At 33.8% G+C, this 27,005-nt stretch overlaps 1 protein-coding gene across 4 annotated transcripts; it reads right to left on the bottom strand.

The window, feature by feature from the left end:
* Positions 1-839: 839 nt before the first annotated feature.
* On the bottom strand, positions 840-26,519 carry LOC141462139 (uncharacterized). 4 transcript variants are annotated; one of them, XM_074143751.1, is made up of 19 exons: positions 26,395-26,519; positions 23,685-25,352; positions 21,748-21,855; positions 18,815-18,895; positions 15,718-17,491; positions 14,994-15,135; positions 14,820-14,922; positions 12,586-12,684; positions 10,890-12,494; positions 8,304-9,290; positions 8,153-8,221; positions 7,336-7,452; positions 7,132-7,248; positions 5,283-5,375; positions 4,069-4,200; positions 3,159-3,221; positions 1,786-1,962; positions 1,367-1,456; positions 840-931 (listed from the first exon to the last, which is right to left on the bottom strand). In XM_074143751.1, the coding sequence occupies exons 1-19, from the start codon at positions 26,503-26,505 to the stop codon at positions 845-847; spliced, it is 7,623 nt and encodes a 2,540-aa protein (XP_073999852.1). In that variant the 5' UTR covers positions 26,506-26,519; the 3' UTR covers positions 840-844. The 4 variants fall into 4 exon arrangements, with proteins under 4 accessions (XP_073999852.1, XP_073999853.1, XP_073999854.1 ...); XM_074143752.1 differs by lacking the exon at positions 3,159-3,221; XM_074143753.1 differs by lacking the exon at positions 18,815-18,895.
* Positions 26,520-27,005: the final 486 nt, after the last annotated feature.

Genomic DNA, 27,005 nt, shown 5'->3' with positions numbered 1-27,005 from the left:
CTTTTTATTCTACCTTCTCTGTACTACATAACCTTTTTGTCCACTCACTCTCCCGCTTTATCGATCTCTATACAACATCGATATCAAATATACCACAATCTGAAAGTTGGCATCCTGCTTAAAAGATTATTTCAGTGCAATGTATAACACAATATTTTTTAGAAAAAACGAAAATAAATTTCTGAAATTTTGTATTTGTAGAAAATGTAAGATTTATTATTCTGAGAAATTTTGTAAGAAAAAGTATTTTGACAGTTCTTACCAGATTTTTTTTGTATTTATCGATCTTCAGTTAATTAAACATCCTTTTTCTTCAAAAAATAACAATAATAATGGAGGAATGAAAAAGTTTTAAGAAAACTGAACTAATCTTTCTCATCTTAGAAAATTTACTTACAAATTAAATTAATTTATATTTTACATTAACTTAATAGTTATTTATACAAAAAATTTTTAACAATAATTATTATATGTTACATACATATAAAGGCAGTCATTAAAATGACCAAAGAATTTCGTTAGGTCATTTTATTTAATTTATTTTAGTAATTTTTTTTTTTAAAGGATTCTCAATCCATCAATTTAGTAACAATTATTTATTTTATTTATTTTTACAGACACACACGAAATAAAAATACACTTCACAAAGCAAAAATACAGACGAACCAAGAAATTTTGGGAGGGGAAAGAATCACAGCTCAAATCAAAATTTATTTTCTGATATAAATATCTTTACTTGTATAATTTTATGTTCGTCCGAAATGTGGACAGAGTAGTTGGTTACCCTGTTACTTCAGTTTCTCTTTAGTCACTTTCTTTTTTTCAAGTTAATTTTGCTATAATATCACGAAGAAGCTGGAGGATAGGATAGCGCTTGCGCAAGCGCTCTTGTCCTGGTCTGTAAATAGTTCTGGAATGATTGGGTTGCTCCCTGCAATAAATTAACAATATTTTTAATAATTTTTTACTTTCATTAACATTTCTAAGTTAAGATACAAGTATTTTAATCGCACAGATCATCGATTTAAAGTTTTCAACGGGAATATCGGTTTTAAGGTACGATTTTTATATCGATAGGAAATCCTTTGAGTATCGATTTTCAAATTTTTACTTATTTGTAGTCTGAAGTTCTGAAGAAAGTAGTCTTAATTCGTCACAGATTTATAGACTAACCTTTCTTTCCGACTTTTATCATCACATGATACACGTGTGATATTCATAATATACAATCTTGCTAGAAAGCGATAACTGTTCGTTCAAAAGATACCACTTATCATAAACATGAAGTCAGATAGATGACGCAATCATCCGCTTAGTTTTTGCTTTGGTAACAAAATATCCATAAGTGGTAACAAAATAGCTATACCTGTATCACAAATCCCATAAACTGAGATACAGCCCTGGACACATTAATAGCTGCTCCTAGTATTCCATTTCCTGCATTTGGATCTGGCTCCTGAAACAGGTGTAATTATCCATGAAAATAACCATTTGATAGGAATTGAAGAAACATTTTCTTTAGCATCAGTATTTACAATTTTTATTTCCTCTAAATTCTGTTTACGGAAAGTATCACGAACTTATTATTTCGTCGGAAATACATGTTTCGAGGTGAATCTCTTTTTCATTTATCGTTTATTTTTGTATTTAAGTTTTATATAATCAATTTTTAGATCATTTAATGGCTTTAACGTTAGGGTGCAATGACTTATATTTTAGTTACGAATTTTAAAAAATTGGCATTGCCCATAAATCAATAAATGAAGAAACACACAATTACAATACCTGTACACCTAAATTAGCCGCATTAATATTTCCTGTATTAACAACATCATTTACACTTTCAGCACCAAAAGTACCAAAAGCTGCAGAAACATCAGTTGGACTGGAAGTCGTGGCTGGACGGAATAAAGATCCTTGGGGCGGAGTTCCAGCGCCTTGAAGACCTCCAAGTGTAAGTGCCTGGCATTCATCATAATGTAATTTTAATTTACAAGGATTCTACAATCTATTCCACCATACAATTTGCTTTTGGTAAAGTAACATAAGAAATAAACTTAAAAAATTTATTAAAGCTACTTTGATGACTATAAAAGCTTGAGCACAAGAAGTAAATATATTTATGTAAATAAGTATTAGATGTAAATCATTAAAAATAAGAAAATTTTTAGTTTCCATGCAGCATTATCAAATGGTTAATTGGCAAGCAATGAAAAAGCTGTCCAAAAATTAAATTGTAAACAAAACCCAGTTGTGAATGAAGGTACGATGAATGATGCTATTTTTTTAAAGAATATAAAATGAATGACATCGTCATAAAATGAAGTTAATTAATAGGCTGATTTATTACTTTTATTAAAAAAATGATTAACTGTGGCTTTTTAGAATTACCAATTTTTTTTGAAGAAAGTACAAAGAATCTTCTACATTATTAGTGAAGAGAACTTCAAAGATTGTGAAAAAGAACGTTGTGTTCTTTGGTTGGATCACAGCAAAGAACTAGAATCGCTAAGGCTTTTTTAGAGTTAAAAACAAAACTAGAATTGCACTTGTATTCCTAAAATGATTCCTCATGAGTTGAAAGGGTGTATCTTCATCCAGTTCATAAACTGTACGAAAAGGATACCTTTTTTTTTTGTAGGGATGTATCCTTAGATCAGTTGCAGGAAGGAAATCAACTAGGAGCCTGAAATGGACCTATGTTTGAGCCAACATTCTCTCATTAAACCGATTGAGGTCGTCCACATCCTAAAATCCTGACGTACACGTTTTAAATGTCACTCGAACAGACACTGAAACTTTTTAAAAAACCGAATTGGCCATCCTATCCACCTCCATTTTTCACTAACTTCCAGAGGCGTGAAAGGAGAAGTCGTTTGGTTTTTTCTAGTTATTCTGGCGCGGAAAATTCGTCCTTACGCATCTGTACGATCTCTACCTAACCTAGAACTATGAAACATATTTTGTTCAGTGTTACACGGCTCGATAACCTCTTGAATAAATTTCAGAAAAATACTTTACAGTGTTGGTAAACACATCTGGCAAATATGGATGGATTTTAACATTTAAAATACTTCCAATATTATTTACATTTTCTTCTTGGTTTACACGTGCATTTTTGAATTCATTTTGTTTGAATGTTTTTAATTCCTATTTACCTGCTGATTTCTGCCTCGCCATCTTGGAAACCATCCACCATTTTGAAACAGTCCTCCTCCACCCTGTTAAATTTGGTTAGGGAACAAGTTTGTTTAATTGTTCATAACGTTAAGAAAAAATAGTTTTAAAATGTAGAAATGTATTTATTTTTTTTTTTTAAACAGGGGCGCACCCAGAATTTGTTACAAGCAGCTTTAGCTAAATACATTACTTTTTTCATTTGAAAACTTATTCTTTCATTTACGGCACAACACAATCAATAAAATTGTTGCCGAAAAAATGTTTTCTATAACAATTTAGGTAACATGATCTTTAAGCTCTTTTAAACTCATGTCCTTGTGCGGTTCTCGGACGATTGCACAACAGAAGAACGGGAGCCGGGATTTGCGACGTTTATCCGAGGAGTGATATCTCAGTAAGCCTAGAATAACTGGCTTTTCAGACTTGCTAGTTAAATTACATTTGGGCTGCTGAGATTAAAGAGTTTGTAAACAATGGCAGGCTGTTCTCCTGGTTATCAAGTCTTACTTAGTTAATTCTAGGGTGAGTGAGTCTGCCTGGGTGGCCATTCTGATAGTATTGTAGCAGAATGCAGGGCATCCACAACTAAAGCTTTATTAAACGACAGTTTGCCAGGACCAGGAACATTCTCTGTGCTACACTGTGTTGGTAAGCGGAAATGCCAACAAAGGGATGGAATAAGTCAAATAGTCGTAGCAATTCTCGAGTGAAAACTTCAGTTCAGAAGCGAAAAGTTCGCACTTAGCCACTTACTTCTGGGTGCACCTAGCTTTTACAAGTCATAAAATTAATATCATTAAAGAATTGTTACATTTTTAAAAAGGTTAACTTGTTTATGGTTAAAAATTGAATAAAATACAAAAATGAAACTGAGATTAGATAGAGTACCCTAATTGGTCCAAAAAGTGCTCGTAAGATTGGAAAGGCGGGTGCTGACGGAGCAGGCGTAGTGGTAGTTTTTGGCTTTTTCTTTTTCTTCTTTTTCGTAGTTTTGGGTAAAGTAGTCGAACTTATTACATCCTAAACAGCAGCACAGGTTTAAGCCACAGTTTGATGAGTTAGTAAAGGCAATTTCTTTGTTTTATGTTTTAAGATGAGAAAAAATGAAATGGAAAATTATATAAATATAAAAGAAGTACAGTATAATATTAAGCAAAGAAGTATTCATGAAAATGGGCTGCGAATATGTTGGCTGTAGTTATGAATATGAGCAATAGGAGCGCTGAGATTTATTTATAGCACTACAAAAAAAAAAATCACAAGAAATTTAGTAAACATCAAATAGATAAGCAGCACTAGTGCTAAGTTTTTAATTTTTTTTGACGTTTTTGTCAATGTTTAAGTCACGACTTTCTCTTAACTGCATTTATTTTTCTCCAATTATGGAACTGGTTCTAGCCACCAGCTGTAACAATTTGACGACTCGCGTGCCTACTCTTATCGATTTCTGGTTGGTTAGGAATATGTTTTTCCAGATACTAACAATTTCAAATAATTTAATTTTAATTGTGATGATGTAGAAAGAGAAGTGAGGAAAAATAAAATAAACATATAGTAATTGGTATATTAGGAAGTTATAAGTTGATGTATCGATAGTTTTACTAATGTATATGGAAGGCAGTTGGTAGGGATATAAGTGATAGGTTATAGTAAGAAAAGAATCGTTTTAATTTTTTTTTTTTTTTGGCTTAGGTATTTCAGCACAATTGAACATATGTTTGAAACGTTCTGGTATTACGGTCTTTTGTAATTAAAAGGAATAGAAAACAAAATTGAAAGAGACTGGATTGGTTCTTGTTTTGTTACTATGGCAACATTTTTGTTTTTATATTTTTGGTACAGTTTTTCTACGATTTTTCCTTGACTAGAAAACTCATATTGTAGGCAACTTGTCAGTTAAAGAAAGTCGTGAGATGTTTTTATTTTTGCTTAAATCCAACATGTCTTGAGAAGAATTCTGAAAAATGCAAGAATTTAGAAAGCCATTTCTAAAAATTTGCAGAGCTAAATCTTTATCTATGATCTGTGATAATTTTTAATGGAAATTAAGAATGAAATATTAATTTAGTGTGCTATGATTTCAGATAGTTAAAATCTCTTACTGCTAACAGCAATTGTTCCTTGGGAGAGAGATTTTCAAGAGCGCTTGGGGTGGACAATATTACATTCAGGAGGTCCAGTTCGTTAGATGGCACCTGCAAAACATAAAAAAAAGGTAAACATTTTTGCTTAGTATAAACGATATTTGCGTAAGCCATTGTTCAATCTAAAGTCTCTTTTTAAAAGTTTTCAATTTGTCGCTTTAAGGCTAGTTCCTTGTCATGAAGTAAAACTTCTTCTATCTTTCTTCTCAGAACTGAAGTTTGTTTTAAAAATTTTAGTTATTTAGTAATTTACAATTTGAATATAAATATGAATATTGATGATATAATTCGGTGCGTGAAGAGCAGGAGAAGAGAAAGAATCCATAATTTTAGTGATCTGTGGTAAATCTAAATGACATTGTTTCAGTTTCTTCAAAGAAATTCAGTGAGAAACTTGTAACCCAAAAAATCTGCTGGTTAGAATCGTGTAACTTGTTGGCCTATATTGGGATTATAATTTTAAACTAGAGGAGTCTGGAAACTGAAGACTGGACAGCAATACTCCTCCATGAAGTGTTGAAACATCAATAATGAAACTAATGATTTGGATATTGGTTAGCCATCAATAATGAAACGTAATGATTTGGATATTGGTTAGCCATCAATAATGAAACATAATGATTTGGATATTGGTTAGCCATCAATAATGAAACATAATGATTTGGATATTGGTTAGCCATCAATAATGAAACATAATGATTTGGATATTGGTTAGCCATCAATAATGAAACGTAATGATTTGGATATTGGTTAGCCATCAATAATGAAACGTAATGTGGATATTGACCCTCTGCCTGGCCAGTGCAACTGCACACTATTGTGAGTACCTAAATTTAGTTTTCGCAGTTACACTTTCTTTTCTTTTTACAATTTTGTTTACAATTTTCCTGTGATTTTAGGTTGTACGTAGTTACTGGTACAAGTACTTGTAGAGTCAATCCTCCAGTTGTTAGGTTTTGGTTTTTATTTTATTATTCGTTAAATAAAAGTGTTTCACTTTCATTCGATCTAAAAGAGAGTGTTTCACTTTCATTCGATCTAAAAGAGAGTGTTTCACTTTCATTCGATCTAAAAGAGAGTGTTTCACTTTCATTCGATCTAAAAGAGAGTGTTTCACTTTCATTCGATCTAAAAGAGAGTGTTTCACTTTCATTCGATCTAAAAGAGAGTGTTTCACTTTCATTCGATCTAAAAGAGAGTGTTTCACTTTCATTCGATCTAAAAGAGAGTGTTTCACTTTCATTCGATCTAAAAGAGAGTGTTTCACTTTCATTCGATCTAAAAGAGAGTGTTTCACTTTCATTCGATCTAAAAGAGAGTGTTTTAGCTTTCAATTTCTTAAGCTTTTATTTTTCAGGATCCTCCCTTCTCATCCTCAAGCGATCATCCCATCTGAGACATCCCTTAGGGTTAATGGTTTGGTCTAACGTTTCTTTGATAGCTTCGGCTGTTTGATGCCTAGAAATAGATTACATTCCTCGATAGCAGAGCCAAAACTAATCCCCTCTCTCTTCTAGCTGGTGGGTGGCAAATACTATAAATATGCCGTCAAGCCAATAGTTCGGTTCCATACTGTTCTTAGACATGTCGTGTTACACCCTCTTAATCACCAAAACTTTCAGTTGGTTTCAAACTGGCAGCTGTTGGGTTTAGTTTGTGAAACGTTTGGGCATTCATTATTCATGGAGTTCGTAATTTAGAATTTACTATTAGAAAAAGTGTTTTTTTTTTAAGTGAAAAATCTTTTCAGTGCGCAATGTGTAATTGGAATCTATTAAACTACTGAAGATCAGCTACTGCTACGTACAGTACTTGTTTTCGTCTTTTGTGTTGCACTAGCATCCGGTGGTAGTACCCAAAGTGAAATTTTGCCATTCTTAGTCGTTTTAGATGATGATGTTTCTGTAGTTCCTTGTTCTGAAAACTACATCCAATACGATTAGAGATTTTTTGTTAATCAAATAAAAAGTTATGGACCAATTTCAGATACTTGGGGCTTAAAACTACATACCTCACTCAGAACTGGTGCATTTGTAGAGGATAATGTCTGGAGGTCTTCCTTCAATGAGACTTTACTCGGTTTTATGGTGGTTGATTTTTGCGCCCTCTCTATCGCCAGTTGAATGACCTTAAAATACAAATAATTAAGTAACATTTTTATTAATAACTTTTCTTAAGCTTTACGAAGTTTAAATATAATCGTAAAAGTCGTTAAGGAAGGAAATCTTAGAATAATTATTTTAAAAAATGGAAGTGAAGTGGCATTTCCTTCTCGATTTTCTGTATATTTGAAAATTTAGCCCCACATTTCATTTTTTATAAAATTACTTGGGTGGAAAGGAAGCATACCACAAAATTAGCACTTTAGGAAAAGCTCTCACTTCCGGAAGTGTCCTTAATCGACTTTTCCTTAGAAAATGTTTCAAACAAAAGTTTTAGATCTAGATGTATGCAACTAGTACATCAAGTTTACAGGAAACGGAGCCTTTTCGAAAAAAAAAATCCAAGAAATTGAAAGATAGATTCAGTAAAATGGAACTTCCGCCTGATCAATATCAAGCGGAACCTCATTGTGGCGTTCTCTATTGGCATCTAAACGAAATATCAGTTTTGAACTTGCTGCGATTTTCCGTGTCTGAGTTTCGGTGTATACAGACACCATAACGTACGCAGATACAATTTTGTGAAAACCACTTTTCTAATTCAGGGGACCTCAAAACGGAAATGGCCGACGAAACTCAAAATCAAAAATATTTACGATTACAATACTTCCTCTTATAGTGGAGTGAGAGAAATTAATACATTTCCGTAATGAGACTCTTACTCACCTCTTTGGCTAGATTGCCTCCACCATTTTTAGATATATCCGAGGCAAGGTTGTTCTCTTCGCTGCCGAGCTGAGAATAAAAACGTTTCCGTTAAACACCAAAAATAAAAGAAGTTGAACTCACAATCAATTAAATAAAAATAAGAACTTACCACTCTACTAAGAATTTCCAAATCGTTCAAATCTTGAGCAGTCACTTTGGGTTTCTCCGTGGTAGAAATGACAGTTGTACTCGTGGTTTTTTGGGTTGTTGTGGCAGACGGTTTCTTTTTAGTTTTATTCTTTACAGTAGTTGGTCTACTGGTTGTAGATTTTGTAGGTGGTTTATGTTTCACCGTAGTAGTTGCTGGTTGTTTTGTTGTTTGTGTTTTACTTTTTGTTGGAGTAGCTATGATTGTTGTGTTATTTTGTTTTGTTGTTTTTACTGTGGATTTAGTTGTTGTTGGAAGTGGTTTTGGTGTGGTTTTCAGTGAAGTTGTGGGCGGTTTATTGGTTGTTGGCATTAATACATTTTTCGCTGGGGATTTTGGTTTAGGCGTTGTTGGTTTTGTGGTTGTTGGTTTTGTTGTCGATTTTTTGGTTGTACTTTTTGTGGTTGTTGGTTTCGGTGTTGTTGTTTTTGTTGTTGGTTTTGCAGTTGTCGTTTTTGTGGTTGTTGGTTTTCGTGTAGTCGTTTTTGTGGTTGTTGGCTTTGGTGTAGTTGTTTTTGTGGTTGTTGGTTTTTGTGTTGTCGTTTTTGTGGTTGTTGGTTTTGGTGTTGTCATTTTTGTGGTTGTTGGTTTTGGTGTTGTCGTTTTTGTGGTTGTTGGTTTTGGTGTTGCCATTTTTGTGGTTGTTGGTTTTGGTGTTGTCATTTTTGTGGTTGTTGGTTTTGGTGTTAGTGTAGTAGTAGTTAAATTTGAGTTCACTGTTGTGGTGCTTGGTTTTGTAGTTATTGCTGTATATGGTGTTGTGGTCGGGAAATCCATGTTTGTTAACATTGGCAATGATGTGAATTTAGGTGTATTTACTTTTTGTATTACAGTTTCTTTTGCAGTTATTTTGGCATTCAAGTCAATTCTATAGGGCGTAGAAGTTACAAACGGTCTTTGTGTATAGTCATCTACAGTATTGGAAGACGATGTAGTAGAATACCATTCCTAAAATAAAAAAATGTTCACAAGTGAGCAAAATAGTGTTTTTTACCCTCTAGTTCAGAAAGAGTTTTGAATTTAAGTCTATAAGAGAAGGCTAAACATTTTTCGACCTCCGTAAGCGTTTACAGTGTAGGTGTTACCAAATGTGCAGGTTATAAATTAATTAGTGATTTTATAAGTTCCAATGCTTTTTGAAAGAACTTATTAAGCTAAAGATAAAAATACAAAGTAAAGTAATGCCTTTATTTATAGACGGTCTTTACGTCCAACTATCGAATTAGGTGTCCTGAACGGAGGCGAATGTCAAACATACTTTACTTCATAGTATATCTCTCGTAGAATAACCATTAAATAGAACCAAACCGGGAATCGAACCCAGTACCACTTAGTGATATCTTAGCTTTGCAGTCCTCGCCTCAAAAATGCTAATTTACCATGGCGCCTAAGCTGAAGATATAATTTCGAAAAAGTAATTAATTGATTTTAAAAATGTCTAGTGAAATTTGAAAAATATTCTAGGGAATATGAGATTTAACTCGTGCTTAAACAAGGAGGATCCTGAATGTTGTGAGCTTAAAAGCAACTTGTAAATGAGGCAGCACTTTGCCGCAAAAGTATTACTTTCTCCATAACCTGCAAATTTGGTATAACCTCAACTTTGTATTCGCTAGATGTCGTGATTATTTTAGTTGAATCTTAACATCACTGACATATATGATAATAGCGCAACTTTGTTCATAATTTTGATTTAATAAAAGTCACACTATTACTGATACAGAAGGCATTTGCAACAAATCATTGCTAACATAATTATAAGAACGTTGTCCATTAAATTAATTTATTCCTGCTTGATATGGTTACTAGTTGTCGTCAACATTTTGACTTTGTTTAGCTGTATATTTCAGTCGTTAGACGTAATTGCATTTCTAAAAAGTTAGGGTTTTTAAATTTATTAATTTCTACACAATGAAGCTCTTCAATTAATTTAAAAAGGAGTAAATTTAAAGTTAATTTATACTAAATTGAGTAAATTGTTTCCTATTACCACATTTTTCTGCTTCTTTAGATCTAAGCTATCAGGGTGTCGCTAGTGTATACGCAAGTACATTTCCACCATTAAGTCCCACGTGCTTGAGGAGACCCTACGGCTATCTCACGATTTATGTACTAATTAATACTTTGGCCTGGTTTTCATCAACTAGACACTGAATATTACTGAACTCGTAACTATCGGGTGTTACAATACACTCTGGATACTGGAGGCGCAAGTTTTTATGGCCAAACTCTTCCCTGGACTCTATCCATCTAGGATCCCTTTAACATTTGGTGGAAAATCTTGGGAATAGAAAACCTAGTTTTGATAAGTTTCAGCTAGATTTCAGCTTCATAGAGTTTTAGGGGGAATACTACCCTATAATGGCTAAAACTGAATGTTGCTGATTTTACTAGCGCTGCTAATTGCCTCTTAGACTTCAAACGTCTGCCGAAAAAAAAAAGTTAAGACTCCATCTAGAGTGTGTTTTAATCCTATTTTTTTAAAAAGCAGTAACAATATTCACGTATTGCCCAGGTATTGGTAATGACATTTTTAGTTTTACTTACTGGATACAAATATGACAATTGGTTGTCTTTCTTGACCACACTTTCCAACGATGCTCTATTTCCCGGCTCAATGCTGGCAACAATTTCATTCTCTTCTTCCGCTCGTTCTTCCGGTATGACTGTACCATTTGGAAATCTTCTCACTATAGTGCCGTTCGGATAGAGGCCATAGATGATGAAAGGTATATCTCTTGGTGATTCTGTAGTACGTTTTCTAACTAGATTGTTATTTGGCAACAGTCCATACACACGATAATCACTAGTGACAAGTGGTTTAGTCGTGGGTATTGTCGCAGTTGGTAGCGATGTTCTGCTGCTGCTGATGCGGGTCGTTTTATCAATTAAAGAGCGTATATCAGCTGTGTTCAGTTCGCCATATTGATTTGGTGAGGGTGTGGTGAAGTTTTGTGCCAGCAGTGCTAGAGTTGATAGTATTGTGACAATTCGTTGTGTAGATGGTTGTTGTTCCTCTACTCTAACAGCACTTGTCGCCGTTATAGATATAGTTGGTGTAGCCTTTGCTGGAGTTGGCCGGTTTGTTGTTGTTTTTGGGGAAGGTTTCACTGTTGTAATTGTAGGTTTTATTGTTGCTGCCGTTGTACGTTTTTTAACAGATTTAGCTGTGGTAGTTGTAGTTGTTGTTGTAGGTTTCTTTGTTGAATGTTTGGTTGTTTTAATTGTTGTTGAAGTTGTAGTTGTTGGTTTTGGTGTAGTAGAAGTTGTTGTTGTAGTTGGTGGTTTAGTTGTAGTGGTTCGCTTTGTTGTAGTTGTAGTAGGTTTTTTAGTTGTTGCTTTGGTAGTTTTTGGTTTTGGTTTAGTTGTTGCTTTAGTAGTTGTGTATGGTGTTGTTCGTTTAGTGGTTGTCGTTGTTGTGGTTGTCGGTGTTGTAGTTGAAGTTGTTGTAGTTGCCAGTGTTGTGGTTGTCGGTATTGTAGTTGTGGTTGCCGGTGTTGTAGTTGTTGTGGTTGTAGTTGTGGTTGACGGTGTGGTGGTAGTAGTTGTGGTTGTGGTTGTTGTGGTTGCCGGTGTTGTAGTTGTTGTGGTTGTCGGTATTGTAGTTGTGGTTGCCGGTGTTGTAGTTGTCGTGGTTGTAGTTGTGGTTGCCGGTGTGGTGGTTGTAGTTGTGGTTGCCGGTGTGGTGGTTATAGTTGTGGTTGCCGGTGTTGTAGTAGTTGTAGCCTCTGTAGTAGTAGTAGTAGGAACCGTAGTTGCCGTTGTTGTTGGTAAAGTAGTTGAAATCGCTAACCTACTTTGCACAGTTCCAGCTGACGTTGTCATTTCAACCGTTGTTGGATAAGTTTTTGTTGCAGCATACGATGTAGGTACAATTAGCAAGATTTCATTCGTCAAATATGGTCTTTCTGAGGTTATAAATTTTTCTGGATTCACTTCATTCAATTGCTCTTGTTCTTCTTGTTTGACTACAGTAGTAATTGGTATTGTAGTTTCATAATCTTGTCCAACTGTTGTAGTCAGTGTTGAGGTTAGGATTGTTGATTGAGTGCTTGTTGTTGGATACTGTTCAGTAGTACCTTTCTTTCGTGAAGGTACTCTCTGGATGTGGCTTTTTTGAAATTTTCTCGAAGGATTGGATTTTCTCTTTGTCTGTAAATTTTAAAAACGCCTTTTCTTTATTTACAAAATAATCCCTCAGAAATAATATTATACTAAATTAAAAAACCAAAATATTACGTACATATTCATCAGCTTCAGTTGATACAAAAGATATTTCCGATTCAGATACCAGAGAATCAATGCTGATTCCATTTATATTTGGAATGTAATTACTTCCGTCCTAAAACATGTATCATTTAATAGTGTACAGTATGTTTTCAGCTTAATTTCAATTATGACCAGTTTACAGTACAAAAAAAGCTGTAATCCACACTTAGGCCCTAAGTCGTTAGAATAATTATTGTGGTCATGTTGGATTTTCCAATCAAGATTTCGGATGAATGTTTCCATCCTTTTATTTCAAGATTTTTTACTCAAAACCTGACTTCACTTTTCGAACTTGAATGACCAACATGTGGATTTAGCTTACGTTAAAAGTGTATTATACAAATTCACAGTGAATACGCTACATTGATTTACAATACATTTTTTTTGTACAATTTGCATTGAAAACTACAAGTGAAATAGAGCATAATATGGCATTTATTTACAATTACTTTTTTTGTTTTATTTAAGTCTAGTATTTACTTATGTTTCCCATGTTTATAACCTCATAATATAATCTATAACCTCTTTACTTCCAAGTTTATAATCTATAAAACAAAATTTAAACCTTTTTTATAAATTTGATATAACTAAAAATGCTCTGGTTTTCAGCATCAATGTTTTCTGACACAACAACTGATTTTAGACGACCTTCACGACTTTCGTCGGTGAGCGAACGACGACCACGATTGAATTCGTTATACCAGCGTTTCACACAGTGGCAAAGGATGGGGCTTTATCGCCAAAAGTGGAAGTAAGTTGATCGATGCACTCCTGTCTTTGATAAATCCACGTCGAAAGTCGTAATAAATCATTGCACGAAAATTTTCACGAGTTAATTCCATTTCTTTCGCTGAGACACAATTTTCACAAAGTGACTATAAACAATACAAATCGCGCTCAAATAACAAAACGTTCTGAAGAAGGTTATGGTCAAAAATGTCGAAACTTTCAAGTGGAAACGTCAGATAGCACCTGACAACAGTCAGTGTTGCCAAGGCTCAAAATATAAGTAGTTCCCCTCGTAATCAGTTTTGGTGATTAGAGCACAGAATCAAACCCGAGACAATTATTTGATTAAATAAATTTTTGAGGCACTGTTTTTGGTTATTTTTATATAAAATTTTAAACTAATCTACTCTATTGTTTAGATTGTTTTTAAAAAATAAAAATATGAATACGAGTATTATGAATACATTAGATTATTTAATTAGCCATTGTATTAAGTTTTTTTAAAAAAATGTGCTTTTTTAAATAATGTGAAAGGTAATTTTTAAAAATATCTCAGTTTTGGAAAGTTAGAAAACAAGTATTGAGTGTGATTGAACGATTAAGAAATTAGGATTTTGAAAAACTTTTGCAAAAAGTCCATCTTAAGGATAGATTGAGTTGGAGATGCAAAAAATTGATTAGGGTTAAGGAGAATTATTAAATGAATTAATATTAAATGAAACTTAGTTGTTCTCTCAAGACATCCTAAAGAAAGTTGTTTAGAAAATGATCGATGCTAATCTTCAGATTCAGATAAGGAAGAGACTCCTACTCCTAAGGGGAAGGATTGTGGTGCCCTAGACGTTAGTTAAGTTAGGGATGTAACCCTTACAGCTTGATTGCTCACTCCTTCTTGTCTAAATTCTCAAGACATTCTCCCAAAATTTGACTCCAGTGATATCGTTCCAGATAATTCTTACATGAAGGGTGCTAGTAACTATCTAATCTCTCAAATTTAAGACCATTGATTCAACAGTGCACTAAGCAAGGATGATTTAACTTTCCAGTCCTGAGATATTTTTCAGTAAAAACTGTTATGTTAAAAATAAATAAATAATTTTTAAGTTTTTTGTCAGTTTAATTAATTTTTAATTATATTATTTCATTAGTTCAATTATCAGCGTTAATGTTAATAAGTTCCTTAATTTGAAATTGTACATGTACTTACGTAGCTTAAATTAATTTCATATTAAAAGTCACTATTTGCAGTAATGTATCACGTGATGTATTTTCAAGAGTTTATTCTGTGGTTATAATATACGATCCATTTACAAATCTATGTAGGTTATGTAAAATAAGTTAAATTGCTTTAAATAAGTTTGCCATTTTATGCATTATTTCAGATAATAGACTTACTTAAGCAATTTTTATTTTTTTTAGGCCTACATTTTTGATCTCTTAAAGACAAACAAACACAAAGTCATTTATTGTTATTATTACCTCATCATCAATTATAGTTAGGCCATGATTTTCTGAAGTATCCCCAGTTAAATCTTCTGTTTCAACTAATAGTTTTTCTAGTGATGTTTTTCTTGAATTAAGCCTGTGATTTTAGATAGTTTTTAATAAATAATTTTCTTTGTTTTTATAGTTATATTAAGATGTGAATAATACCTAGACAATGGCAGTGGTAAGGTAGTACTGCTTCTGATGAAATTTTGTATTGAAGGAACGTAAGGGATATTGGTTGTTCTTCCCTTATTATTTATTGCATTTTTCAGCAGTTTTTCATGTTTATTATTATCACCTTCTCTTCCTGTAAGTATTTCTGTTTTGTTTATTTCAATCCATTATACCAGGATATATTTTTGTTTAAACAAATCAAAAATTGACTTCTTCTACTCGATTTATGGACAAGAAACCGTTCACTTAGTGATTTTTCTAAATAAATTAAAGTAATAGTTTAAAGATATTTGTCTTTGTTTTATTTTTTGTTTAAAATTAATTTATTGTTTCAAGTTATAAGCTCTTAATTGATACTCTCTTTTTTAATAACAATGATGACATCATTTTAAGAAAAGTTTAATGTTCTTTTATTTGGTCTAGTTAAATTCGCTATAACCTTACCCGTTCGGAAGTTGAGACTATTTTTTCAGATACAAATTCATGAAACGTTATAAAAATGAAATAAATTTGTCTCTTTCTTTAAGAAGGTTAAGGTTAATCGCACCGTGAGCTTTTCTGACATGAAGGATGTGTAAAACTTTCTGTTCAATAGCTAGTTCAACCTGCTACATTCTGCATAAAGTTCCGAGTTTAAATTAGAAAAATATGTAAGAAAAATCAGAAGGTGATCTTGGTTTCTTGTCCATCAGTGTTAACATCGAATACTACTAACCTCTTTCATCAGCTGTTTTAGCAGAAGGTAATCGCCTGTTATAGATAGCTTCATTCTTTTTATCAAGTAATTCATACTTTTTAGTGGTTGATTCATGTATTCTATCTTGGCCTACAGTTTTATCAGATGCTGTGAATTTTTCCAAATCTTTCGCCCTGTTTCGTTGTGTGTAAAAAGGTTTTTCTTGTTTCTCGTTAATCGAGCGTTCAGTTAACGCCATTCCTTCTAATTTATCTAATAGACCGTTTATATCGGATTTTGTTCTCGTTGTCGTTGGTTTCTCTATTATTTCCTCTTGTTCGTTAACGTTTTCATGTTCGTTTCTTCGTTGATTGTAGCGATCGTTAAATTTTCTTTTATTATAATGTGTATATCTTGAATTATCTTTATTACTATCTCTTTTTGGATTCTCTGTTATTACATCTTGGTTGTTATCGTCTCGACGTTCGTTCTTTCGTTGATTGTAGCGTTCGTCGCTATATTTAAACTTTCTCTCATTATAATGTGAGTGTCTAGTATATTCTTTTTCTCTTTTTGGATTCTCTGTTATTACATCTTGGTTGTTATCGTCTCGACGTTCGTTCTTTCGTTGATTGTAGCGTTCGTCGCTGTATTTAAATTTTCTCTCATTATAATGTGAGTATCTGGTATATTCTTTATCTCTTTTTGGTTTCTCTGATATTTCGTCTTGTTCGTTATCGTCATGTATTTCCTTCTTTTGTTGTTCGTTGTTTGATTTAGGTTTCCTCTCATTATAATGTGAGTGTCTAGTATACTCTTTATCTCTTTTTGGTTTCTCTGATATTTCGCCTTGTTCGTTATCGTCATGTATTTCCTTCCTTTGTTGATTGTCGTTTGATTTAGGTTTCCTTTCATTATAATGTGAGTATCTAGTATATTCTTTATCTCTTTTTGGTTTCTCTGATATTTCGTCTTGTTCGTTATCGTCATGTATTTCCTTCCTTTGTTGATCGTCGTTTGATTTAGGTTTCCTCTCATTATATTGGGAGTATCTTGTATTCCCTTTTTCCGGTGAATAGATATTTTCTTTATCCCTGTTACTACCGCTAATTTCAAGACTTTCTTCATTATCTCTTAAAGTGACTTTTTTCGTAAATCTCTCAGTATTTCTTGTTGGAAAATGACGACTTGTAAATTTATTTATATTTCCACGATCGACTTTTTCAATTTGTGATGATGGTTCAACTAGCTGTTTTGGTTGATCATATTTGGAATTTAATCTTATATTCCTTTGGATAATCTCTTGGATGATTTTCTCCGTAGTTTGTGTGGATGTGATTTTCGGTTTAAATCGTGGTGATTTTCTCTCTGGGATTGGTTCTTCTTTTTCATTTTCCTCATCTGTTGGTTTTCCACCATCTTTATTTCTGTTTATTTCTTTAATGAGTTCAGCATTTTCCAAGGGACTTCTAAATCTATTCCGCAACTTTGCTCGTCTGTCTAACAAATCCGAGGAATCTTTTCCAGATTCCTCGGATTGTGTTAAGTTTTTTGATTCTTCTTTCTCTTGATTTTTATAGCTAGATTTATTTGAACTTTCTTTATATAATGGTTCTTTTAGTGCTTCATTTTTTCTTAAAAGATTTTGCGGCGTAGTACTAGATTCAAATTTACGATTTGATAACAAATTTTTCCGGAAATTCGATCTGAAATTCGATTTAGGATTGTACAATGGTGACGTAGAAGTTGTGGAAGAAGTTTTGGGGTTATTATCTTGTCTGGTTGTCTCAATTTTTTCCGTTTTTGGGGTTCCCTAAAAATTTTTAATTTTCTGGTTAAATTTTTTAAGTAAATCTTTTCTATACATGCAAAAAACTTTATTTAGTTTTCAAATTTGGGTGATATGAGTAAAAACATTTATATATTCGTTGAGCACGATAAAGTTTGCTCACTTACTTCCCTAATTGGTTACATACATTTTTCAATTCTGCGGCAGAAATGTGCTCGAATATTTTTTGGAACAAAAAGAAAATAATAATAGCAAACTTTCTGAATGGAAAACTACACCACGGGTCATTAGGAGATAGTTTGGCTATCATTGTGGTTGATCGTTCGCATCTTCACAATATTACTGATGTGAAGGCATCTAAAAAGATCTAAAGAGGATGTAATTTTGTGGTCGTAAACCTCGAGCTTTTAGGTAGCCCTAGTCCAGGGGTCGGCAACCCGCGGCTCGGGAGCCGCATACGGCTCTTTTATCCAAAAGGCTCCTCAGCCTTCCCAAAATATATTGTATATTTTAATTTTATTAAAAGAAATGAAAAATTCATTTATTAAAGTAATGATATTTTTTCAAAAAGAATTTCAAATGTGATAGGTTTGAAATGGAATAGAATTATATAAAATAAAGTACGTAATTATGCAATACTTTCATTCAAACACAGGTTTAGTTATTATTTATTTGTTACAAATGATCTAAAGAGTTTTTTTTACATAGGTCTATCATCCTTGCGGCTCTTGGTAAAATTTATTAAAATCATTTAAGGAAAAATGGCTTTCTACTTGAAATAGGTTGCCGACCCCTGCCCTAGTCAAATAAATAAGTATCTGTGATATTTTCATCCATTGAATATGAGTCTTAAAGACAAATAAGACGCGATGTTCTTTTTGGCAACGATTTAATGGCTGTGGAAGTGGCGCCTAAGAAGGAGTAACTTCCTGCTGTAAAGCTTGGAATTAGTTCCCTGTAATCCCCAACCTAAATAGGTCGTATACTTTTCTGCCGCATCCTCAAGTAGGTATACTTAAAATTGAGTATTGAGTGCCATATTCAAATATACTTTTTAATCATATCACTCAAAATATTTACAAAGTTAATAATTTAATAAATTTGTTAATTTTTGTTGGTTAAAGAAAGACTGAACACAAAAACAAATTAAAAATTTCCCCAATTTAAAGACTAGAAAAAGAAAACCTTACAAAACAAAAGATTAGTTTGTTCTTCACCCTGTTAAAAGTTTTGTTACATATTTACATACTAAAAATGTATTTACAAAAATAAAAAAATTAAATTACAGAATAAATAAATAAAATAATAAATAATAAAGGTGGTACAGAGTGGGAAGAATTTTATTACCGAAGATGTGGTAATTTCCAGGTAAGTATTTTTGGTTTTCTGAAGTGCCTCACGCATTTTTTTCCGAGATTTCAGTAATGCCTGTAAAAATATTGTAGGTTTTTTGTTTTTTTTTGTAGGGAAAAACAAAATTAATTAGCTACATCATCATAATTGTTTTGGTCTACGGAAAAGTGAGCTAACGGATTTTTGGAAAAGCAGAAAAATAAGATGAAAGTGAAGGCAATGTTTGCTAGATAAATGTGATATTTATGCATTTTTTTTTTTTTAGGTTAGTAAATGTGAAACTAAAAATGTAAACAATGTGTGCGATTGTTTATTAAAAAATGAAAACAGGGGGAAGGTTATAATTGAAAACTGATGGTTTGATGGAATCGATTGTGATTACGATATTCTAATCTACGGCTTTGTTTTATGAATGTAATTTAATTTCGAAATGTAATTAATAATGTTAAAATAAAATGGTCATTAAAAACAACAACAAAAAAATTGTGAAATGTTGTTAGTCATAGGTTAGTCATTTGATTGAGAAAACAAAATGCAAATGATGTTAGCAATGATTAATTAGAAATGATGTAAATAATAAAATAGCAGCATGCATAACATAACAAAAATGATTAATATATGAATTAGCTGAACACAAAATAATAATAATTCGTTAAAAAATATACATAGGTCTTATTCGTTATTAGTAGCTAACATTATTTTTGTTCTAAAATTTTGGAATATATAATTTTTTTTTTATATAACCTATTTTCGTGCTACATGCATTGTGCTAAATTTACGAAAATTGATGTATTTAAATTTGACATCAAATTTTACTAGAACACAATTCTTTGTACATAATATAAAATCCTCTCAAGTTATTTCGATATAGTTTTCCGCCGAAAGCTTTTCGGCTTATTTTCACTACCATTAGCTTTTACTAAACTAAATTTCATGCAAGCATTTTTTTTTTATTCATGTAATTGCAGTAGCTTCCTCCACGGCCATTTGGGGCGCTTAGATTGGTCGATTCTGACCGCTTAGAGCCCAATAAATATCCTGGTATAAATGCTGACGAACAAGCATGCATTTACTGAAAAAACTCTTTCACTTCAGAACTTAAGTTGGACTGGCTCTTGTAACTTCAGTTCAACTGCGTTCGAAACTGGGTGAGCTTATATAGAGTTTTCAGTGTTGCTTTAGTAGTTTACACATGGTTCAGATCTTACAAATATTGGGCTCACAAATTTTAGTACTTAATATTAGTTTTCCCCCAAATTGTTTTTTGGACTAGTTTTTCTCTCTTTACGTTGTCTCGTACGTAGTAGTTATGCTAAAGCAGATCAATTATGGAGAGAGCTAGCAAAAGCTCCATTCAAGGAACATGGACTGGCCATTTCTAGTGGGCTCTTGGTACTCCTTTGGGTACTAACTTACTCATTCTTTAACCGATTTATTATAGAGCCTACAACGGTTAGTTGTTTAACGGGATTTGATTAAGTTGGAGCTATTCAATTTTGCTATCTCCTCTATTAGGGTACGTTTACAACGAAGCTGTGAGCATAGACGATAGCGGAGATGATAACTGATAGAGTAAAATATAATCGCTGATTAGTGTGCACAACGGAGCTGTGATACATGCAACATGTTGAGTAGTGAAGAAGCAACAAAATGGTATATTTTAAAGAAAAAACGCTTTAGAAAATATCATGTATCATCCCATAAATAAAAAACGAAGTACTTTGGGTGAATTTCACTATTTATATAAGGAACTTAGAAATTATCCGGATCGTTTTTTTGAATATGTGAGGATGGGTCCACCCACATTCGACTATATTTTAGAAAAATTAAGGTCAAAATTAAGAAAACTTTGGAAAAATTGTCATGGAAATCCTATAACCATAGAAGAAAAACTAGTGATTACTCTTAGGTAAGTAATGATTTTATTGAAAAAAAAACAACAAATAAATACACATGAAAATAAATGTAAGCACGATTTAAAAAACAAAATATTGTTTAAAAGTAAATAATAAAATAATAATCAAAAATAATGACTATACGTATTCAACGTATAGTCAACAGCACTAATTAATTTTGAAGCTCCGATACTGGAGTTCAGCTAGCAGAAAAATGAAAAATTTAATTCTATCATCTATGCTCGTTTATAGCAGCGCGTATGAGTCCACTAGTCGCAGCTTCGTTGTGCACGCTCACATTCTTAATGTATTATGTTTTTCTTTAAGCGCTGATGCATCACTCCTATCATCCATGCTCACAGCTCCGTTGTGAACGTACCCTTAGAAAGACAGGCATTTCGAAAATACGTAAACCCCTGAACCTCCTGATTTGACGATTGAGATGATCCGGCGGCGTGAACGATATCACATAAAATTGAATTTACCTTCGGCCCCACACATTTATTGATATAAAAGCATAATCATAAAATCAACTCTTGAAAATCTGGAAACTTTTGACGTTCCTCATATCTGCGAAATTCGTATTCAACGTATAGTCAAAAATAAAATGTTTTTTTATTTTTATTTATTAATTTTTTGAAAAAATTTAGGACAAATTTCAACATTGAATGGAATTAAAGTAATCTTTGGTGGTGTTTTATTTATATTCATACTTCTCGGAAACTTTAATTATTCTAGAATTAATATAATTATTTTTGAAAATGCTGTTGATGACAACATACATATGTTCGAGATGAAGGTTATCCCTCTCCAGGTTAGCCACAACCTTACTCTACATTCCTATGGAGCGCTGATGTACAAATTTCTTAGAGAGAAGGTTTAATCTAGTAACGGTTTGTCACTTTAAACATCAAATAACGAATAAGACCTATTTATTAATTTTTTTATAAGTTTCATACTTTTAAATCAGACAAAAGTTTTATTAGTTTTATTGTTTTTTTTTGCTTTGATTTCTGTTTTCTAATTAAATACCAGTATCTCTTTGGAATTAGTTCCAGATTTCTTGAGCTGTTTATACACCTCTGGATAATTATCATCATCGGATACTTCGTCAGTTCGTTCCTTTTTGATGTTTAACGCCTAGAAAACATAAGGGAAAGTTTTAAACTAGCGAGAGAAAAAGTTGGTTTAAATGTAATTAGTAAAAGGTACGTGAAAAATCTATATACTAAGCCTATTTTTCTTTTATCTAATTACATTGTAAGATTTTAATAAAAGATTTACGAATTTATGCCCTCTTGATAGTTTTTGATTAAACTTTCATCTTTACTTATCTAATGATTTTGTGTGGTTATAAAGTAGAATATAACCTTCCTAATCGCCAATTGTTTGAACGTAAAGTATAATCACAATGTAATCACCTTCTGTGAAATCTCTTAGATCTTGAGATAAAGTGCTGACTTGTAAAAGTACTTGATAGTACCAAGATAGGGTTGCCAACTCTATAAAGTTCCAAAAAAAGGACACCCTAAAAAAATTAGGTACATTCAGGGCCGTCTACAGGATTTTTGGGGCCCAGGAATGAGTGTAATGTTTTTTTTTAGGTGGTCTTGCAGAGACTCCGGCTCCGGGGCCGGGGGAAAAGTCCCTTCTCCACCCGTCTGTAATCTGGCCTGGGTACATTTATATCTTAAATACTTATTCATGAAAAGTTCATCGTTACATCAATAACCTGTTGACTTATTCAGTTCAGTTAGAACAGAAAAACAACACGCCAAATGAAGAAGTCTTGGAAGTCAGAACTTAAATCAAAAATACAATAAAATAAATTAGATTTGTGCGTATAATATCTGAAAAAAAAGGACAAAAGGCGCCAAAAGGGCAGTTGGCAACCCTATACCAAGATCTTTTTGCTAAGTCCTTCCTTTTCAGTTATCTGTAAAAATATGTGTCTACAAAGACTTCTTCCCGATTTACCAACATTCATAACATTTTCAATTTCCTCGATTAAGGAAAGCTAATTAGAAAGATTGTTAGGGGTGGAGCATTTCAAACGTGTAGTCTCTCAGTGTGTAACTCGTGCTCAAGAACGGGGAATCAGGCTATTCCTCGGAAGTAGGTAACCTTACTTGGCAACCGTTGATTTGAGTGGGCGTTAACTTTTTGCCAGAATATGATATTATCCCTATTTAGCAGATTTCCTCTTCATAATATTTCCCTAGGGATTCAAGGGGACAATTGTCTGGCACGACAAAATGGTTACCCCCTAATTGCCTGCATTTCTGAGGATATCCTTAGAGAACCTGGGTTCTCCAACTTAGGTTGGAGGGATGTACAGGTATACCGTCCTCGGAAACACTCAACTTCTTAATGCCGCATCTGGAATATCACGGAGGCGAGTGTTACGAGAAGGCTATTCCCATCTCTTAAGTGCCATTTCTGTACAAATAAATTCCGAGGTTTGTGAGGAGGGAAAATTAAGCTCTTCTTTAGATATACCGTTTCAGAGTATGCTACGGTTCCAAAATCTAGATATGATGTATGTGTGACCATAGAATGTCGAACCAAAATAATTTTTTTTTGGTTTAAATTTACCTCATCTTTCTAGACTTTCACCAAAGAATTTCATTTGAATTTAGGCAAAATCTTTTAGCCTTGTGCCTTTCTGTGAAATTTTTGAAGCTGTTAATTTTTTTGTTACTGAAAATAGCCTGAAAATGATCTGAATTTGGCGATTTGGAAGGCTATTCTACTGTTATAACCAACTGAATGCCTATTTATGAAAAAGAAAATAAATCAATTTTATAGAAAAATAAATAAAAAAGCCTTAAATTCGGGTTTAAAAATTTATTCTTTATATTTATAAAGAATTTTTTTAAAAAATTGTGTTTTGAAATATTAATGTTTTACACTTGCGGACAGTTTACAAAATTGCAAGCAGCTTTAGTATAACATGTACAACTAATTACTTCCGTTTTAGATGCTCTCGCCGTTCCACGTCCCAACTTCCTGGCCAGCAGACTGGGCACTGAATGCTCTGTGGTATCGGGTGGCTTGTACGTCGTCGTACTGCTGCTTGTCGTAGGGCTGTCGTTGTTCGCTTGAATTTCAGAATCAGCCACCACTTGGTTCAGTTCAGTTTCAACGCCAACAGCGGGTAAGTTTTTCGTTTTCTCAAAGGTCAACGGAGCGATATCATAGCTCTGTGTTTGGCCATCTACTATTGCTCTCGCAGTGGTGCTGCTGCTACTAGTTTGTAAGTTCTGTAGATACAGATGGCTCCTGGCTCTGTTATTTGATGTGGTGATTTCCGGTTCTGTACGACCATTTCTGGTTGTATCAACTCTGAAGCTATAATCCCTGGATCTTCCTCTACCATTCAGATGTCCTGCAGGTCTTTCAACCGTAGTACGACTTGAAACAGGCGATCTTGTAGTGAATCTTTGTGAATTTCTGCGGCCAGTTCTTGGATTGGCTTCGTATTCTGTTTCTGATCTTTGGTCACTTGTCCGGCTAACATCATTTCTAGCTCTGGTCCTACCTCGGGCAGAAATTCTAGTAGTGTGCTCTGAGGCGATTCTGGATGTGCTTACCTCTTTTAGTCGTTCTTCTGTCGCTACTAAGTCTGACGTGATTCCATTTCCTCCATTTTTCTTCGTACTTTGTTCCAAAGGTACTTCTGACGAAGATGCTTCCACTAAGGTTTGCGTAATTGGCGAGTCAAATCCTTGAGCCCCATTAACACTGGCTAGCTGATCTTGGATGGAGGTATCTTTAGGTATTTCGCTACTTGATGCTGGAATTTCCTCAGCTAACTTTGTACTAATGGTGTCAACTTCTGGTGATGGTGAAGGTTCACTACGAACGGAATTTCTTCCGCGTCCTACATTCCTTCCTCTGGATCTTGGAGCAGCATTATCTCTAACCTGTTCATCACTAGTTCGACTACTGGCAACTCTGTTACTTTCATTTCGTCTGACATTGTTCAACCTAGTATCACCAAATCTAGATGTCCTGGTATCCACAGCTTTCTCCAATCCTCTACCTCTGGATCTTACTGACTGAGTAGTCGGCGGTTCTTCAAGAACAAGACTTCTACCCCTACCAGCCCGACTTTGATTTGGTTCAGATTGTCTTAAGTTTCCGTTTCTTGGTCTTACTTGACTAGCAGGTCTTTCTTGTTGATTGTTAGCATCTCTATCTCTTGATGGTAAGTTTCTTCCTCTACTATATTGACCAGAAGTTGTTGATTCTTGTTCTGCGCTTCCTCGACTCGTAAAAGCTGAAGCTCTTGTCTTCTCTAGATTTCTTGTACGAACATTCCCTCTAGTGAACACCTCCTCTGTACTGATATCATTATCAGATCGCCTACGTGAAGGCGCTTCCGTTGGTCTATTGTTTCTGGATAGAAATTGCCTTGTACTGGACGATTCTGTACGCTGTCTAGTCGCTGTTCTCGACGGTATTCTAGTGAATTCGTTGTCAGTTCTTGGTGTATGAGATCGGCGAGTAGACGCTACCTCTGATACTGTTTGTCTAGAAGGGAGTTCTCTTGCCGCGGGCACATCATTTCCTCGGATTTCTGTTCGTGTCCCATGTCTGGTTTGAAACCTATGGTTTTTTTGTACATCTTCCTCCTGTAAAAAAAAAAAACAAATATACAAAAGAAATAATTTGTATTGTAACACTAAAGAAAAGACATGAACCCACTAAATCAAATAAGTCACTGATTTCAGCTTTCTAAAGAAAAAAAAAAACCCTAGTCACTCATTCAGCGAAGACTGGCTCGTCTAAACTTCGAAAGAATTCTCGAGGATTCATCTACTTCATATATCATATTGCCTATTAAAGGAAATAGTAATTGATTTTCTAAATATTATTATTATTTTTATGATTTAAGGCGCGTCAACATCTGAGGTTATTAGCGCCCGGAGCTTTTTCCAGTGCACTGCCGGCCTCCGGACAGTGTTCTCTCGTTACAGACAACACTATCCATCACCGGACAGTGAGCTGTAAGAAGCTCCTAGGAAGAGAAAATCTAAGGGTCAGCTGCTGGACTCGAACCCGGGACCTCCGCGTGGGAGTCCAGTATGCTAACCTCATAGCTAATCCCTTCCCTAAAACCACTTTTTGGAACTCAGGAAACCGGATATTTTCGGTAAGAAACTTTTTTGCGAACAGTAAGAGTAAGTACAGGATTATAAGAATGTTGGTTTCTGCAAGTATCACATAGTTACTGGAATCGTGCATTAATAATCTTATATAACTAGTAGTATATTGTTTTTAAAGGCCTTCGACCCCAAGGTTGGACAATCGACGGCAAGTTCAGGGTGTGGTGGCTGCATACCTAAATGGAATAACATAACAAATTTAAGAATCTTATGATAATAAAAATAAACATATTATCCGGTTTTCGAGACATACTGCACAGCCTCCAGAATTCATTTCCTTATTAACATGACTATCAAGTTCCACTCAACGTGTGCAAAAATGAATAGTGCTTGAACAAAAAAGTATACAGTCAATGGTTTTTACGACCCAGAGCTTATGCAACATTCTCCCCCAGATTAGACAACCATTCTGTTCAACCAGCTGATAACAACATGCTGAAAATGAATATCAGTGTATTCTTAAAAATTACAGGTTTCACTTGAAACATATGAAATAGAAATTTCTTACGGCAATAGCTTCTTCCGATGTAGGAGATGAAAATCTTCTGGAACCCCTTCCTTGTGCCGCACAGGTCACGATACAGAGGACTAGTACCGCTGCCTGGATGGGCCAGTGCATCTCCTGCTATGGCACTGCAACAGAATTTTGAAATGAATAAAAAGAAAAAAAAAACCTTGGATGTCTTATACTTCTAGCTTAAATTTAGATCAAATATTCAATTATATGTAAGATTTTACCAGTACTTTCAGATCTCCTAGTCACCCAGTTACTCTACACGTTTAATTAGAAAGGAAAATTTAATTCCAGAAGTCGGAATACCTTGCGATAGGAGTTAAACAATAGTTAATCCTTAGAAGAAAGTCATAAAGGTTGCCGAATCTAGTATTAGCGATGTCTAGGGAATGTAATAGATTCAAAGGGTTCAGAAGAATTGGGTTGGCATCATCTTTTCTGGGGATTTTCCGATACTGGCACTCATAGGGAGAGTGAACAATCCAAAACTCGAGTTAACACAGAACATGGTGGATCTAGACTGGGGGAGTCAAAAAAACTGATGAACCAACATTGTCTTGGGGGCTGAAGATGAATCTTATCGGTTAAGTCCAAAAATATATTGA

Source organism: Rhodnius prolixus, unplaced genomic scaffold (genome assembly GCF_049639745.1).
Source record: "Rhodnius prolixus isolate KJV_2025 unplaced genomic scaffold, Rpr scaffold_18, whole genome shotgun sequence".
Classification (NCBI taxonomy): Eukaryota; Metazoa; Arthropoda; class Insecta; order Hemiptera; family Reduviidae; genus Rhodnius; species Rhodnius prolixus.
The sequence above is the reverse complement of the archived record's forward strand: the minus strand, read 5'-3'. Positions and strand labels throughout refer to the sequence as shown.

Coding starts and splice junctions, on each gene's coding strand:
- LOC141462139 (XM_074143751.1), bottom strand. CDS start 26,505: ATGCACTGGCCCATCCAGGCAGCGGTACTAGTCCTCTGTATCGTGACC. Junction 15,136..15,717: donor TAAAACAGCTGATGAAAGAG/GTTAGTAGTATT, acceptor AAATACTTACAG/GAAGAGAAGGTGATAATAAT. Junction 1,963..3,158: donor GGCGAGGCAGAAATCAGCAG/GTAAATAGGAAT, acceptor GATGAATGCCAG/GCACTTACACTTGGAGGTCT.